General features: G+C 40.5%; 1 protein-coding gene across 1 annotated transcript; it reads right to left on the bottom strand.

The window, feature by feature from the left end:
• Positions 1-9,819: 9,819 nt before the first annotated feature.
• On the bottom strand, positions 9,820-10,227 carry LOC128666925 (uncharacterized). The gene has a single exon (XM_053721747.1). It carries the CDS (start codon positions 10,225-10,227, stop codon positions 9,820-9,822), a length of 408 nt encoding a protein of 135 aa, XP_053577722.1.
• Positions 10,228-17,130: the final 6,903 nt, after the last annotated feature.

Below are 17,130 nucleotides of genomic sequence, written 5' to 3'. Positions count from 1 at the left end.
ACTAATGGTTTCTAACTTAACACATGGGTGAGCCAATGACAATCAATATATATATGCAGCAACCAATCAACAGCTAGAACCTAGGTTTTCTGTTGCTCCTGAGCTTGCCTAGATAAACCTTTCAGCAAAGGATAACAAGAGAAGGAAGCAAATTAAAACATAGAAGTCAATTGGAAAGATGTTTAAAATTCTATTCACTATCTGAATCATGAAAGAAAATGTTTGGGTTTCATATCCCTTTAATGTAATCAAATTGGAAAGTTGTTTAAAATGGCTGCTCTCAGAATTATGAGTTACATTTTGACTTGAATGTCTGTGTTAAATTAAAATGTAATTTACATAAAACTTTAATTGTCCAATTATATGATATTTGTGATCCAATTGGCTTAGCTAACTGAACTTGTAGTGTCCCTAATACATTGAAATGATATAGAAATTAAATTAAAAACAAACGTGAATATGAAGCTTTTTTTGCATGACAGACTCTCATTGGTTGCAATAGAGGCTCTGAAACCGAATGAAGACAAATTCTTTAAACCATTTTCCCCCTCTTCTTCAGGAAGCTCTGCTCTGGCAAGATTATCTGAGAAGTTTTGTCATTACTGTGAGGTCCATAAAACATTTTTATAAATACAAATTTTAGCTCGAGAGTTGTTTATCTTGCTATGCATGTTCTATATATTAACGCAAGACACCTACATTACAAGAACATGATAAACTCCCCCCCCAAATATATTGTAACTTCTCTCCATGTTGGCGAACTTTGATCATCAGCAAAAACAGCGCTCATGTATTCCATTGCTTTTCACATAATTTCTCCAATTATTGTCACTGCTTGAATTAATGTGGTTGCTGAGGCCAACTACAAGAAAGGCCATAAATCTCATATTGACCTCTAAACTAAGCAATATGAGATCTCTCCACCTACCCATTTTGGTGGAAATCCAGAGCTTGAAAAAAATTACTTCCATGACCTCAGCTCAGATATTAAAGGGATATAAAATATGTTTTCTTTATGTATGTATAGTTTATGTCAACCACATATCAACAATACAGTTAAACACTGCAAAATTCTAGTATATTGCAAAGTTGTTTTTACTAAGAATAATAAAATAAAGGGCCAGATTACAAGTGGAGGGGTATTTAATGGTCTTGCTTGTGCGCTAACACGCTCGTATTATAAGCTGAAGGTACAAAGTTCACTTGAACGCTAACACGATGAGGGCAAAGAGCCACCGAAGTTACAATATCGCAAACAATTTAATGTATTCACCCTTTTTTGTAGAATATTTTTTAAATTATTTTTTATTAGATAGTGTTATTATGAGTGTAATTGTACTTTGTAATGTATTTTGATGTGTTTTGTGACATTTTTTATTTTGCAAAACAGTTACCCAGAGCTCTGAGATCACGCTATCCCGACGCGTGTAAAAGTGACAGTCAACACTAAAATTGATATTGAATAAAAAGATAGATAACTCCTTTACAACCCATTCCCAAGCTTTGCACAACCAATTTTGTTATATTAATATACTTTATAACATTTAATCCTCTACATTTCTGCCCGTTTCTAAGCCTCTACAGACAGCCTCTGATCACATGTTTTTTTACTTTCTCCTCACAACAGGAGACTGCTAGGTCATGTGGGCCATATAGATAAAATTGTGTTCACGCCCGGGGAGTTATTTAAGAGTCAGCACAACACAGTACTAAATGCAAGTGAATAGATAATAAATAAAAAGTCATGTGATCAGGGGACTATCAGAAGATGCTAATATACAAGGTAATCACAGAGGTAAAAAGTAAATTAATATACCGGTGTTGGTTATGCAAAACTGGGGAATGGGTAATAAAGGTATTGTCTATCTTTTAAAAAAATAACAATTCTGGTGTAGACTGTCCCTTTAACTATTATTGTGTTTACTTTCAACTTGTAATACGAGCCCTACATCCGACGCGCGTATGAACACAATATCAATTGCTTGTAACTGTTAGCGTGCTACTCGTAATCTGGTCCTAAATGCTTTAATTATTTAAAATAGAGTCCTCACACAGCCGGATCCTCTTGTGCATGCGCACTTCTTTAGCTACTGCCGAAAATGTATTTTGGGTGAGCAGCGCACAGAAACAAGAGCGTTATCTGAAGCACCCTAAAACTCTAATAAAAATGAACTTAATATAATGTTATATTTATAGTGTAAGTCTTTTATTTCCTGTGCATTTCACAAATAATGAACTTTGTATTATGGTGCCCATTATACAATACTTTCACTGTAAACTTCTGAGCCTTTATTCAGTTATGCATAAGCATTAGGTATTTAGTTTTAGAACATCTTGCAGAGCTGAACAATTTCCTGTACTTCTTTGCATGGAGATCACAAGATTTGAATTTGCTCCAGTTTTTCCTTTCAGCACCCTTTTCTTGGTCTAAATCACAGAATACCATAAAACCTCTAAAGCCGTCTGTCATGGACATGGCAAAACCCGTGCTTCACTATTTAGATGACAGCTTGGTGTCACGGTGGAGAATGTTTAGCGCATCCACACAGTATTTGATTGACAAGTCTGATTTCAAGATTGTACATTAAAAATTAATAATTTAATTTCTTTAAAAAATATCAACTTGGGCAGAGATAGCCACAAGATGGAGAGACAAACTTTGATTAGCTGCGTAGTCCAAGTCATATTCTCTGCACTAAAAGGGCATTCCCACATCTCCTTTTCCAAATCATATTCTCTGCACTAAAAGGGCTTCCCACATCTCCTTTTCCTCTACCCAACTCTCGTTTTGCCTTCACTTCCCACCGGAGCCCTAGATAGATTTATAGCCTAAAAAGAAACCCTATAAAACCCCATACACGGCTGAAGTACTTGCCGCTACAAAAGGGCTGATATGGTGCCAAATTGAATAAGTACATCACTGTAAGGCACGCTCAAAGGAATAATCGCATCCCCTTAATAGACACCTCAACTAGATAGCTGACGGAGGAAAAGTTATACCTCTTCACTTTGCACCTTAACTTGCAAGACAGATCTTTGTTTGAAGCGCAACCTGAAACTCCTCACCATATCCTCACGCTATCCTGTGGTACCAGCGGCATCATAGAGGCCCAGCGTGTAGGCGGTCTGCAAATCAGTGGAGACAGCATGCAAAGGTTCACTTCACAACGGGCTCCTGTGACTAGCTTGTCTTATTGCAGCGATAGCCACTCAGCACAGTGCTCCTAATGAAGACGCAGTTGCAAGCCACCATCAGGGGAACTAGAGGTTTTGGATCACGCTACCGATTCTCATCCTCACAATACACCTTCAAAGGGGGATATGAGCAGACTTGCAGCCACTGCATAACTCCGGACTCCTGATAACAGTCCCACAGAATTTTACACTGGGTGAGTGTGGAATAATCAAAAACAGTCTGAAATACCTAAAAGAACCTTAGCAGACCATTTCAACAGCAAAAACCAATATGATCAGGACATATCTGATGAAGACTCAAGAGAGTCAGTTATATCAGCTAAGGGGACACACAGGTCTGACATCCACCAAGCAGACAGGTCATATGCAGGATAGAGAAAAATAGAGGGGCGCCTCATGTGCAGGATCATCAAGTGTGTATATGAGTTAAATGTTATTTGTGCCAAATTGATACTCACATATTCGAATAACACACCAATGTGCTAGTAGGTACGGGCTGTCGAATTATCGGGTGTAACAGCTCACCCTCAGCTAGAATATCCTATGTGCTGCAGTGGATATGTGAAGCATAAAAAGAAAACACTACATGTGCATATCAATCAAAGTTTGACTGTATAGCTTTAATAGATGTCAAATGGGTACTCACATGCTGGCCAAGCACACAAATGTGCTGGTAGGAGCAGGCTGGCAGATTTCAAATAGGTGTGTCAGCTCAACCCCAAGGATCAGAGTCCAGGTGTAGGGGAGTACTAGCAAGAAGGCGATAAAAATAAGCATGAAGGTAAGGTGTTTCTAGTTTTTTGGTTTAAAAATGTGATTTATTAAAAACAGAAGAAATTTTAAAATCAGATTACAAAAGTGGAATGGGGGTATTTAAATATCTCCTTGTGCATTCAATGCATTTCTCAGCTCTAAGGCCGTTTCTTCAGGCACCTTACCAATCTACCTGCATTTTATCATATGCAGGACATTGCTCTGTTCTAGACTCCATCAAATTCCTATCCGACAAAATGGACTCTCATTATTCATCTCTTAAGCAGGAACTGAAGGCATCAGTCTCTGAGCTTAAAAGAGACATTTCATCTCTAGAAGAGCATACCGAAACGCTCGAAACAAAACATCTTAACAAAGACCATACTAATCTCCTCTCTTACACCCAATCTCTATCTGACATGATCTCTGACCTGGAATCCAAAATGGCGGACCTGGAGGACAAGTCACGCCGTAAAAACATTCAAATTCGGGGCATACCTGAAGATGTAGGAACAGCAGATCTACCTGGTTTCCTGATGGCCTATTCAAGGAACTGTGTGGACCCTTACAAGACCAGGAACCACTTATTGATAGAGCTCACCATGCCCTTCGCCCCAGAAACACCACATCAGGTACTCCGAGAGACGTTATAATTAGACTACATTATTACACCTTTAAGGAGAAGATACTCAGAGCTTCATTTCTCAACAAAAATTTGAAAGACCCTTATCATACTATACAAATCTTTCCAGGTCTATCCTCACACACCCTAGCAAAGAGACGCACTTTCCAACAAATCACACAATGCCTTAGAAAAAACTATGTAAAATAGAGATTGGGCTTCCCCGTTAAACTGTTTTTTCAATATGAAGAGCACTCATATGTCATGTCTGATCCGGATCAAGGCATGGTACTCTTGCTTTTGCTTGGCCTCCAGTCTACCACTGAACAAAACAATAGACCAAAAGAAAATACGGATGACCTGAACGCTGCAGCGCCAGAATAGCAACCATTGCCAAAAAGACATAATCAACAATCCAAGAGGAAAAAACTGACTGCCCATAATGAAGATGCCTAGAACAGACTGAATTACTAGTCCAGGAGTAAGGAGCTGACCGCTTAAAATGAAGAACCTTAACCTTATACTATACCCTGATGTACAGGACTCCTGAATCAACTATGGATAATGTAATTTCTCATTAAATTACTTCAACCAACAAATCAGAAGACAGAAGTCCCTCCACCCCCGTGTTCCTGTTGGGGATATCTGACCTCTCATACAAGGTTTCAAATGTTTATAAAATGTTTCTATTTAAGTGTTCAGTTTTGCTTTTAATATTTATCTAATTTTGAATTATTTGCAAATATGTTAGATGAATCTACCTTAAGACGCAATCACCACATTCTCACACTATATATATTACTCTTAGTTTACAAGCGGTCCAGATTTCAACATCATCACACCTAAATGACATGCACATCTCACACACTGGTCACCTTGACAAAACCATGGGATATCATTTAGGTTGATATACCCTTGCATTTACTAGACATACAGTATATGACACATAATCTCAGTATTACCCTATATCGATTCACTAGCCTTCAACGCACATAGACACATATGCCATTACTAACCAGTTTATCCTAGTATATACACCCTATACATATAATAGATAGTACTAACCTGTGCTAGTAACAGGGTTATGTTACTCATTCTCCAAAATGCTTTATACATTTATAGTCCAATTACTATGTTTTGTTTATAGTATTTTAATGTTATATGTTCTTCAGATTTAGATGTCTTTCTATGATTTAGCCTGACTTATATCATTGCTGATTATATCATCTTAAAGTGTCAGTAAACCTGACAGAGCAGGAGCGAGCTGCACTTTGTGTTATGGCGCGGTCGGGCCGGGCTGTGACTATACAGCTGGCCCGATGCGCTGTGTGAATGAAACAGACCCGCTCAGAAGAGAGCAGAGAGCGGGTCTGTAAAACAGCCAGGGGTTTTTTAAATTAAAAGGGAATATTAAGTTTTATACAGATAAGGATAATATGATGTTATATAATTCTGCACTATGTGCAAAATTATATAACATTATTTTTGATGTTTACTTTCCCTTTAACTACTGTAGTCAACCCTTACTCCTACGTAAATGTTACCTACCTTCAAATTTGATATTCCCACACCTACTAACCCCTGCCTTACTTCCTTGGCATTTTTTATTTTTCCACCTCCTGGTAGAGTTACCCCGGCACCCCTCCCCATAACCCAGATTTAAACTACCCTCCAATTGCGAGCTCCCCCCTCCCCCTTCTCAACTCCTTACATAGGCCCTCCATTGCTGACTCTTTGTCAGCAACTTGCCGAAATTGGACTACCTTATTGACTAAATTATAGTGCACTCTCATACACTTTTACTCTCTTATCTTCTCCAGTAGCTACCTCCCCCATATCCCCTTATAACCTTAGAGCGGCTTTTGTCTGCTGAACATCCCCCTCCATAAGATACCTAAGAATACCAAATACTCACCCTTATTACTCACATTTTTATATTCATTGCCAGCCTAATTACCCGTGATCATTTCTCCTAGACTGAGGCTACTCTGCCAACTCACTGATGACCTAGCTTCAGAGCACCCTTTACGTTCTCCCCTCCCTCCCACTTTTTTTTATCATGACAGACCTCCGCATTATGACACTCAATACTAAGGTCCTGAACTCCCCAATGAAGCATAGTTTACTGATAAATCTCCTCCAGCGCTCTAGAGTAGAAATAGCATTCCTACGGGAGACTCATTGGATTTCCCATGCAAGTAACGCTCACACTTATGAAAAATTCCCAGTAACTATAGAAGCTTCTTATGAGTCCAAATCTAGTGGAGTAGCCATCCTCATCAGTGCAAATCTCAAATATGACCCTATATATATTGAACGTGATCCCCAAGCACGCTTTATTATCCTCATATGAAAATTGAACGACAAACTAGTTACTCTAGTAAACACCTATGCCCCTAACTCTAAGCAAATTAGGTTTCTGAAGAGACACCTGGAGTCAGTGTCAGCAGTAAAGCAGGGAGAACTAATTGTGGGAGAACACTTAAATTTAATCTGGGACCCAACGATGGATAGTGTAATGCTGATCTGAAATTAGTAGCTTTATGGAACACAACTGCAGAAGTAGAAGTAATTGTTTGAAATGTTTCACCCCTTTGAATGATATCACTATGGGAAGTCAGTGATATCGGTAAAGATAGAGAAGTGAATTAGTATTAGTCAGGACCTAGTGATTATGTATCACGAGGTTATATGAATGTTATTTATATAAGTAACAGAAAGTCTCTAGCAACCTTGAGTGAGTGTAGATCTTATAGGAGTAAACCCCACTCTCTGTTGAATATATATAATAATCCTGTTCAAATTCACAGCAGCAAGGAGATAGAGTGAAAATCCTTTACCTGCTATCTTCAGCTACTTCACGAAGCACACAGGCAGCTAGAGCACAGGAGTCTGGGGAGGAGTTACTCACTGACACGCTGGATGATTGACGCTACTGATTCCCGGTTGATTTGCTTGCAAATGCTGCTTTGAGGAAACCGGTTGAGAGACAGAAGGTGATTAGACTCCGGAGGTAAGTATGAGTGTTAGAGAGGAGACTGCAAGAAGCTTGAGAATGAGAGAACTCAGTTGCGGCAGCTTGGTTGTGAACACGGCAAGTGCCGTAATACTAAGGAACAGGTGGGCTCAGATTGAATGTAGACACAGAAAGTGCAGGCTGATTTTTAGGAGTGTTATGGAGATAACACAAAGTTGTTTGTAATCCACAATAGCAAATGTAGAAGTTGAAGTAATCCTGGTAAGGAATAGGACAAGCTCAGTATGAGCAGTAGCTGTTCAGTGCAAACAACAAAATACTAAGCACTGGCCATTAGGAGAACAGGTGAATTTAAAGACTCTGTGGGCAGGGCTAAACAGTTGAAGGCTGAGAATTAAAGGTAAACACAGTTAGTGAAGAATGCTGACATCACCCCCTCCTCAAGCAAGCTGTCCCACAGCTTGAGGCCAAGGTCTATCCGGGTAGCGACTGTGATAAGCAGAAATGAGCCTAGGAGCATTAATGTCCGAAGCAGCCTCCCAGGAGTCTTCCTCCGACGGATTATTCTTCCAGTGGATAAGATACTGCAGTACAGAAGCCCTGTAACGGGAGTCCAGAATGGAATGAACTTCGTATACATCCGTATCGGTCGAAACAGTGGTGTCTGCATAAAGAGGTTCCTGTTGTCTGGTACTGGTATACGGTTTGATAAGAGAGACGTGGAACGTGGGGTGGACCTTCATTCCAGGGGGCAATTGCAAAGTGACAGCGTTAGGGTTGACTATGCGGTTTATCTCAAAAGGACCGATAAACTTCCTGGCAAGTTTCTTACAAGGCACTTGAAGTTTTAAGTTCTTCGTGGAAAGCCAAACCTTGTCCCCTATGGAATAGCTGGGGGGAGTTCTTCTTCTTAGGTCATAGTACCTCTTTTGGTTAGCCTGAGCACTCTGAATATTCCATTTGATGAAACCAAAGTTGTCTAAAATCCTGTTAGTAAAATCATCCAACTTGGGTGAATCAGTACTTGAGGTAGGGTTTTGAAACAGAGTAGGGTGGAAACCGTAATTCGCAAAGAATGGAGATAGTTTAGTGGATGAACTGGTTAAGTTGTTGTAGGCATATTCAGCCATGGGTAGGAAGGAGATCCACTGGTCCTGCTGATAGGAAAAAAAACAACGAAGATATTCCTCAAGCCATTGATTCAATCGTTCTGTCTGCCCATTGGTTTGGGGATGGTAAGCGGTAGTGAATCGATGATCTACTTGGAGGAGTTTGCTCAATGTAGATCAAAACCGAGAGGTGAATTGCGTACCTCTGCCAGTGATTACTCTAGTAGGTACGCCATGTAATTTAACAATATTATCTATAAAAAGACGGGCTGTTTCTGATGATGAAGGAAGCTTATGAAAGGGAATGAAATGTCCCATCTTGGTGAACATGTCCACTACGACTAGTATGGTGTTCTGTTTATGAGAAAGGGGTAGTTCAACTATGAAATCCATACTTATTTGTTCCCAGGGACGGCTAGGGATGGGCAGAGACATCAGTAATCCGTACGGTTTTAACCTTTCGTTTTTTGAGGTAATACAGGTGGAGCAGGTGCTAACATAGTCTCTGACTGTTTGTTTCATATCAGGGAACCAGTAAGATCTATTCAGTAAATCCAAGGTACGTCTGACGCCAGGGTGACCAGACATCGGGATGTCATGATGATATTTTAAAATCTGTGTCCTTAGTGCTTGAGGAATGTAAAGATTATCCTTGTGAAAATACAACCCCTCTTTTCACTCTAGTTGATAACCTGAGACTTCGTTATCTTGTCTTTGATGTCTCCTTACCTCGGATAGTAGATGTGTAGCGAGGCCTATGAACCATTCTTCGGGAATCGCTGATTGGTTTTCTGGAGATGTAGATGGTCTTTTATCTCTCCTAGAGAGAGCATCAGCCTTCCCATTCTTGCTGGCTGGTCGGTATAGAATAATGAAATCAAACCTGGAAAAATAGAGGCTCCAACGAACCTATCTCGCTGATAAGGTCTTATTGTTCTGGAGGTATTGGAGGTTTTTATGATCTGTATAGATGGTGACAGGATATTTAGCTCCTTACAATAAGTGCCTCCAGTTCTCTAAAGCTCTTCGAATGGCGAGAAGTTCTTTGTCACCTATAGTATAATTCATCTCCGCCGGAGACATAATTTTGGAGAGGTATGAGACTGGATGTAAAGGTTCCGTCAGAGATTGTCGTTGTGAGAGGACAGCCCCAATGGCAAAATCTAAGGCAAGGTTGCATCAGGGAACCGTAGTATAGGTGCTGTGGAGAAACAGGTCTTTAAAAATTCAAAAGCTGTGGATGCTTCCTTAGTCCAAATGAATGGTTTGGACTGGGATGTAAGTTGAGTCAGGGGTTTTGCTAACTTGGAAAATCCCTTGATAAATTTTCGATAGTAGTTGGAGAAGCCTAGAAAACGTTGTATATCCTTTCTATTGGAGGGTTGAGGCCAGTCGAATACTGTATCTACCTTCTTATGTTGCATCTTTATACCTTCAGGGGAGATGTCATAACCAAGATAAGATATTTCTGTACAATGGAACTGACATTTTTCGGGCTTGGCATAAAGCTTGTGAGTACGGAGTTGTGAGAGTACCCAGCGAAGATGTTTAATGTGGTCCTCTAAGGTCATAATAAATTAAATGGAATAAATTAAGATGTCATCAAGGTAAACTACCATACAGACATCCAGTAAGTCCCGAAAAATGTCATTTATAAAATGTTGGAAAGTCGCTGGAGCGTTGCACAATCCGAATGGCATCACCAAGTATTCGAACAGCCCATATCTAGTGCGAAAGGCTGTGAGCCATTCATGACCTTCCTGTATCCGTACAAGGTTATATGCTCCTCTGAGATCAAGTTTAGAGAAGATGGTAGCTTAGTGGTAACGGATACCGATTCTTTATAGTATGCTTGTTAAGCTCTCGATAATCTATGATAGGGCGAAGGGTTTCATCTTTGTTTTTCACAAAGAACATGCCGGCTCCGGCTGGTGATGAGGATGCTCTTATGAAACCCTTCTTAAGATTTTCTTCTAGGTAATTCTTCAGATGTACTAATTCAGATTCGTTTAACGGATAAATATGCCCAAATGGTATACTTGGCCCTTGCTGTAGTTGAATAGGGCAATCATAAGGTCGGTGAGGCTTAAGAGTCTCAGCTTCGGTCTTACTGAACACGTTAGTGAAATCCTTATAGTAACTAGGTAGAAGCTGTGGATCAGGAAGAGTATGAAGAAGATGTTGTTGTGGGAAGCAAGTAGTGTGGCAATACGAAGAACTGAAGCAAACTTTTGAGGATGTCCACACTATAGAAGGCTCATGCAATTGCAACCAGATAATACCTAGGACTACAGAAAAATGAGGAGAAGGTAAAACATCAAAAGATATGAATTCTGTATGACCCTTCTCTGTAACAACTCTCAAAGGGACAGTATGATGTTTAATGGGACCGTTACGTATTGTAGAGCCATCAATAACATGAAGTACAAGTGGTATCTCTTTCAACACAAGTGGGATTTTATTTATTTTTACAAGCTCAGAATCTATGAAGTTTCCGAAAGCCCCGGAATCAATGATGGCTTCAGTTGGTAGTCTTTTCTGATCCCACTGCAGGAATAAAGAGAGTTTACAGTAAGTGAACTTGTTATGAACATCATGAGAGGAACAGATAGTGGTGGACTTACTTTTTTTATTCTTCTGGAGGATGGGACATTGGTGTACTGAGTGTGAGGGATCTCCACAGTACATACAAAGATTCTTAGTCTTGCGTCTAATCCTCTCTTCGTTTGATAAGGGTCCTCTGACAACTCCAATCTCCATGGGAATTGATGCTTGAGGTGTGGGTATGGGTGGTGTTGTAGATACAGTATTCCTAGTGTAAGAGTCGCTATGGTATTTCTCTAAACGTCTCTCTCTAAGTCTTCTGTCAATTTGAGAAGATATCCTCATCAAGGCTTCTAATGTGGATGGTAATTCAATCTGTGCCAACTCATCCTTCAGATTCTCCGCCAATCCTAAACGGAACTGGTTACGGAGTGCTATAGGACTCCAAAGGGAGTCAGATGTATATAGTTTGAACTCTGTGATGTAGTCTTCCACGGGTAGCTTCTGATAAGCGTTCTATCATTTCCGGAATTAGTGGTAACGGATACCGATTCTTTATAGAACGCTTGTTAAGCTCTCAATTATCTATGATAGGGTGTAGGGTTTCATCTTTGTTTTTCACAAAGAACATGCCGGCTCCGGCTGGTGATGAGGATGCTTTTATGAAACCCTTCTTAAGATTTTCTTCTAGGTAATTCTTCAGATGTACTAATTCAGATTTGTTTAACGGATAAATATGCACAAATGGTATACTTGCCCCTGGCTGTAGTTGAATAGGGCAATCATAAGGTCGGTGAGGCGGAAGAGTCTCAGCTTCGGTCTTACTGAACACGTCAGCGAAATCCTTATAGTAACTAGGTAGAAGCTGTGGATCAGGAAGAGTATGAAGAAGATGTTGTTGTGGGAAGCAAGTAGTGTGGCAATACGAAGAACTCAAAAAAAAACCCGATCTCCATAGGAACTGATGCTTGAGGTGTGGGTATGGGTGGTGTTGTAGATACAGTATTCCTAGTGTAAGAGTCGCTATGGTATTTCTCTAAACGTCTCTCTCTAAGTCTTCTGTCAATTTGAGAAGAGATCCTCATCAAGGCTTCTAATGTGGATGGTAATTCAATCCGTGCCAACTCATCCTTCAGATTCTCCGCCAATCCTAAACGGAACTGGTTACGGAGTGCTGTAGGACTCCAAAGGGAGTCAGATGCATATAGTTTGAACTCCGCAATGTAGTCTTCCACAGGCCTTTTACCCTGTTTGAGATCTCTCATATGAGCTTCAGCGGTCAGTTGAGTGTCCTTATCCAAGTATAACTCATCCATAGCACTGAAGAATGACCCTAAGGTGGCAAGAGTGGAATCTTCATGGTCACATAAATTGTCTGCCCAAACCCTAAGCTCCCCTCTTAGAAATGTAATTACTGTGAGAACTCTTATCTTTTCAGTAGAATAACTTTTAGGTCTTAATGCAAACAACAAATGGCAGGCGTTTTTTAATTGTTTATATGAACGTCTGTTGCCCCTGAAAGTCTCTGGGAGTGAGATTTGTGGTTCATGTAAAGTCTCTTGAGCAGACTTGACTGCTATGGAGTCCTTAATTAAATCTTTCAGTGTCTTATTCTCAATCTGAAGCTCTCTAACAGCGTGAGCGATTTGATCCACTTTCTGTGTCAAGTTGTAAACAACTTGTGGGAGTTCTGCTGGTTCCATTATTTTATAGGCTTAGTATTATGTAATGCTGATCTGAAATTAGTAGCTTTATGGAACACAACTGCAGAAGTAGAAGTAATTGTTTGAAATGTTTCACCCCTCTGAATGATATCACTATGGGAAGTCAGTGATATCGGTAAAGATAGAGAAGTGAATTAGTATTAGTCAGGACCTAGTGATTATGTATCACAAGGTTATATGAATGGTATTTATATAAGTAACAGAAAGTCTCTAGCAACCTTGAGTGAGTGTAGATCTTATAGGAGTAAACCCCACTCTCTGTTGAATATATATAATAATCCCGTTCAAATTCACAGCAGCAAGGAGATAGAGTGAAAATCCTTTACCTGCTATCTTCAGCTACTTCACGCAGAACACAGGCAGCTGGAGTGCAGGAGTCTGGGGAGGAGTTGCTCACTGACACACTGGATGATTGACAGCGCAGACCGCTACTGAGTCCCGGTTGATTTGCTTGCAAATGCTGCTTCGAGGAAACCGGTTGAGAGACAGAAGGTGATTAGACTCCGGAGGTAAATATGAGTGTTAGAGAGGAGACTGCAAGAAGCTTGAGAATGAGAGAACTCAGTTGCGGTAGCTTGGTTGTGAACACGGCAAGTGTCATAATACTAAGGCACAGGTGGGCTCAGATTGAATGTAGACACAGAAAGTGCAGGCTGATTTTTAGGAGCGTTATGGAGATAACGCTAAATTGTTTGTAATCCACAATAGCAAATGTAGAAGTTGAAGTAATTCTGGTAAGGAATAGGACAAGCTCAGTATGAGCAGTAGCTGTTCAGTGCAAACAACAAAATACTAAGCACTGGCCATTAGGAGAACAGGTGAATTTAAAGACTCTGTGGGCAGGGCTAAACAGTTGAAGGCTGAGAATTAAAGGTAAACACAGTTAGTGAAGAATGCTGACATCATCCCCTCCTCAAGCAAGCTGTCCCACAGCTTGAGGCCAAGGTCTATCCGGGTAGCGACTGTGATAAGCAGAAATGAGCCTAGGAGCATTAATGTCCGAAGCAGCCTCCCAGGAGTCTTCCTCCGACGGATAATTCTTCCAGTGGATAAGATACTGCAGTACAGAAGCCCTGTAACGGGAGTCCAGAATGGAATGAACTTCGTATACATCCGTATCGGTCGAAACAGTGGTGTCTACATAAAGAGGTTCCTGTTGTCTGGTACTGGTATACGGTTTGATAAGAGAGACGTGGAACGTGGGGTGGACCTTCATTCCAGGGGGCAATTGCAAAGTGACAGCGTTAGGGTTGACTATGCGGTTTATCTCAAAAGGACCGATAAACTTCCTGGCAAGTTTCTTACAAGGCACTTGAAGTTTTAAGTTCTTCGTGGAAAGCCAAACCTTGTCCCCTATGGAATAGCTGGGGGGAGTTCTTCTTCTTAGGTCATAGTACCTCTTTTGGTTAGCCTGAGCATTCTGAATATTCCGTTTGATGAAACCAAAGTTGTCTAAAATCCTGTTAGTAAAATCATCCAACTTGGGTGAATCAGTACTTGAGGTAGGGTTTAGAAACAGAGTAGGGTGGAATCCGTAATTCGCAAAGAATGGAGATAGTTTAGTGGATGAACTGGTTAAGTTGTTGTAGGCATATTCAGCCATGGGTAGGAAGGAGATCCACTGGTCCTGCTGATAGGAACAAAAACAATGAAGATATTCCTCGAGCCATTGATTCAATCGTTCCGTCTGCCCATTGGTTTGGGGATGGTAAACGGTAGTGAATCGATGATCTACTTGGAGGAGTTTGCTCAATGTAGACCAAAACCGAGAGGTGAATTGCGTACCTCTGTCAGTGATTACTCTAGTAGGTACGCCATGTAATTTAACAATATTATCTATAAAAAGACGGGCTGTTTCTGATGATGAAGGAACCTTATGAAAGGGAATGAAATGTCCCATCTTGGTGAACATGTCCACTACGACTAGTATGGTGATCTGTTTATGAGAAAGGGGTAGTTCAACTATGAAATCCATACTTATTTGTTCCCAGGGACGGCTAGGGATGGGCAGAGACATCAGTAATCCGTACGGTTTTTTGAGGTAATACAGGTGGAGCAGGTGCTAACATAGTCTCTGACTGTTTGTTTCATATCAGGCCACTAGTAAGATCTATTCAGTAAATCCAAGGTACGTCTGACGCCAGGGTGACCAGACATCGGGATGTCATGATGATATTTTAAAATCTGTGTCCTTAGTGCTTGAGGAATGTAAAGATTATCCTTGTGAAAATACAACCCCTCTTTTCGCTCTAGTTGATAACCTGAGACTTCGTTATCTTGTCTTTGATGTCTCCTTACCTCGGATAGTAGATGTGTAGCGAGGCCTATGAACCATTCTTCGGGAATCACTGATTGGTTTTCTGGAGATGTAGATGGTCTTTTATCTCTCCTAGAGAGAGCATCAGCCTTCCCATTCTTGCTGGCTGGTCGGTATAGAATAATGAAATCAAACCTGGAAAAATAGAGGCTCCAACGAACCTGTCCTCACTGATAAGGTCTTATTGTTCTGGAGGTATTGGAGGTTTTTATGATCTGTATAGATGGTGACAGGATATTTAGCTCCTTACAATAAGTGCCTCCAGTTCTCTAAAGCTCTTCGAATGGCGAGAAGTTCTTTGTCACCTATAGTATAATTCATCTCCGCCGGAGACATAATTTTGGAGAGGTATGAGACTGGTTGTAAAGGTTCCGTCAGAGATTGTCGTTGTGAGAGGACAGCCCCAATGGCAAAATCTGATGAATCAACCTCAAGGGTATAAGGCAAGGTTGCATCAGGGAACCGTAGTATAGGTGCTGTGGAGAAACAGGTCTTTAAAAATTCAAAAGCTGTGGATGCTTCCTTAGTCCAAATGAATTGGTTTGGACTGGGATGTAAGTTGAGTCAGGGGTTTTGCTACTTGGAAAATCCTTGATAAATTTTCGATAGTAGTTGGAGAAGCCTAGAAAACGTTGTATATCCTTTCTATTGGAGGGTTGAGGCCAGTCGAATACTGTATCTACCTTCTTATGTTGCATCTTTATACCTTCAGGGGAGATGTCATAACCAAGAAAAGATATTTCTGTACAATGGAACTGACATTTTTCGGGCTTGGCATAAAGCTTGTGAGTACGGAGTTGTGAGAGTACCCAGCGAAGATGTTTAATGTGGTCCTCTAAGGTCATAATAAATTAAATGGAATAAATTAAGATGTCATCAAGGTAAACTACCATACAGACATCCAGTAAGTCCCGAAAAATGTCATTTATAAAATGTTGGAAAGTCGCCGGAGCGTTGCACAATCCGAATGGCATCACCAAGTATTCGAACAGCCCATATCTAGTGCGAAAGGCTGTGAGCCATTCATGACCTTCCTGTATCCGTACAAGGTTATATGCTCCTCTGAGATCAAGTTTAGAGAAGATGGTAGCTTAGTGGTAACGGGTACCGATTCTTTATAGTATGCTTGTTAAGCTCTCGATAATCTATGATAGGGCGAAGGGTTTCATCTTTGTTTTTCACAAAGAACATGCCGGCTCCGGCTGGTGATGAGGATGCTCTTATGAAACCCTTCTTAAGATTTTCTTCTAGGTAATTCTTCAGATGTACTAATTCAGATTCGTTTAACGGATAAATATGCCCAAATGGTATACTTGCCCCTGGCTGTAGTTGAATAGGGCAATCATAAGGTCGGTGAGGCTTAAGAGTCTCAGCTTCGGTCTTACTGAACACGTTAGTGAAATCCTTATAGTAACTAGGTAGAAGCTGTGGATCAGGAAGAGTATGAAGAAGATGTTGTTGTGGGAAGCAAGTAGTGTGGCAATACGAAGAACTGAAGCAAACTTTTGAGGATGTCCACACTATAGAAGGCTCATGCAATTGCAACCAGATAATACCTAGGACTACAGAAAAATGAGGAGAAGGTAAAACATCAAAAGATATGAATTCTGTATGACCCTTCTCTGTAACAACTCTCAAAGGGACAGTATGATGTTTAATGGGACCGTTACGTATTGTAGAGCCATCAATAACATGAAGTACAAGTGGTATCTCTTTCAACACAAGTCGGATTTTATTTATTTTTACAAGCTCAGAATCTATGAAGTTTCCGAAAGCTCCGGAATCAATGATGGCTTCAGTTGGTAGTCTTTTCTGATCCCACTGCAGGAATAAAGAGAGTTTACAGTAAGTGAACTTGTTATGAACATCATGAGAGGAACAGATAGTGG

The sequence above is a fragment of the Bombina bombina genome, chromosome 1 (assembly GCF_027579735.1).
Source record: "Bombina bombina isolate aBomBom1 chromosome 1, aBomBom1.pri, whole genome shotgun sequence".
Classification (NCBI taxonomy): domain Eukaryota; kingdom Metazoa; phylum Chordata; class Amphibia; order Anura; family Bombinatoridae; genus Bombina; species Bombina bombina.
The sequence above is the reverse complement of the archived record's forward strand: the minus strand, read 5'-3'. Positions and strand labels throughout refer to the sequence as shown.

Excerpts from the sequence above, each read along its gene's own strand:
- LOC128666925 (XM_053721747.1), bottom strand. The coding sequence starts at position 10,227 with ATGACCTTAGAGGACCACATTAAACATCTTCGCTGGGTACTCTCACAA.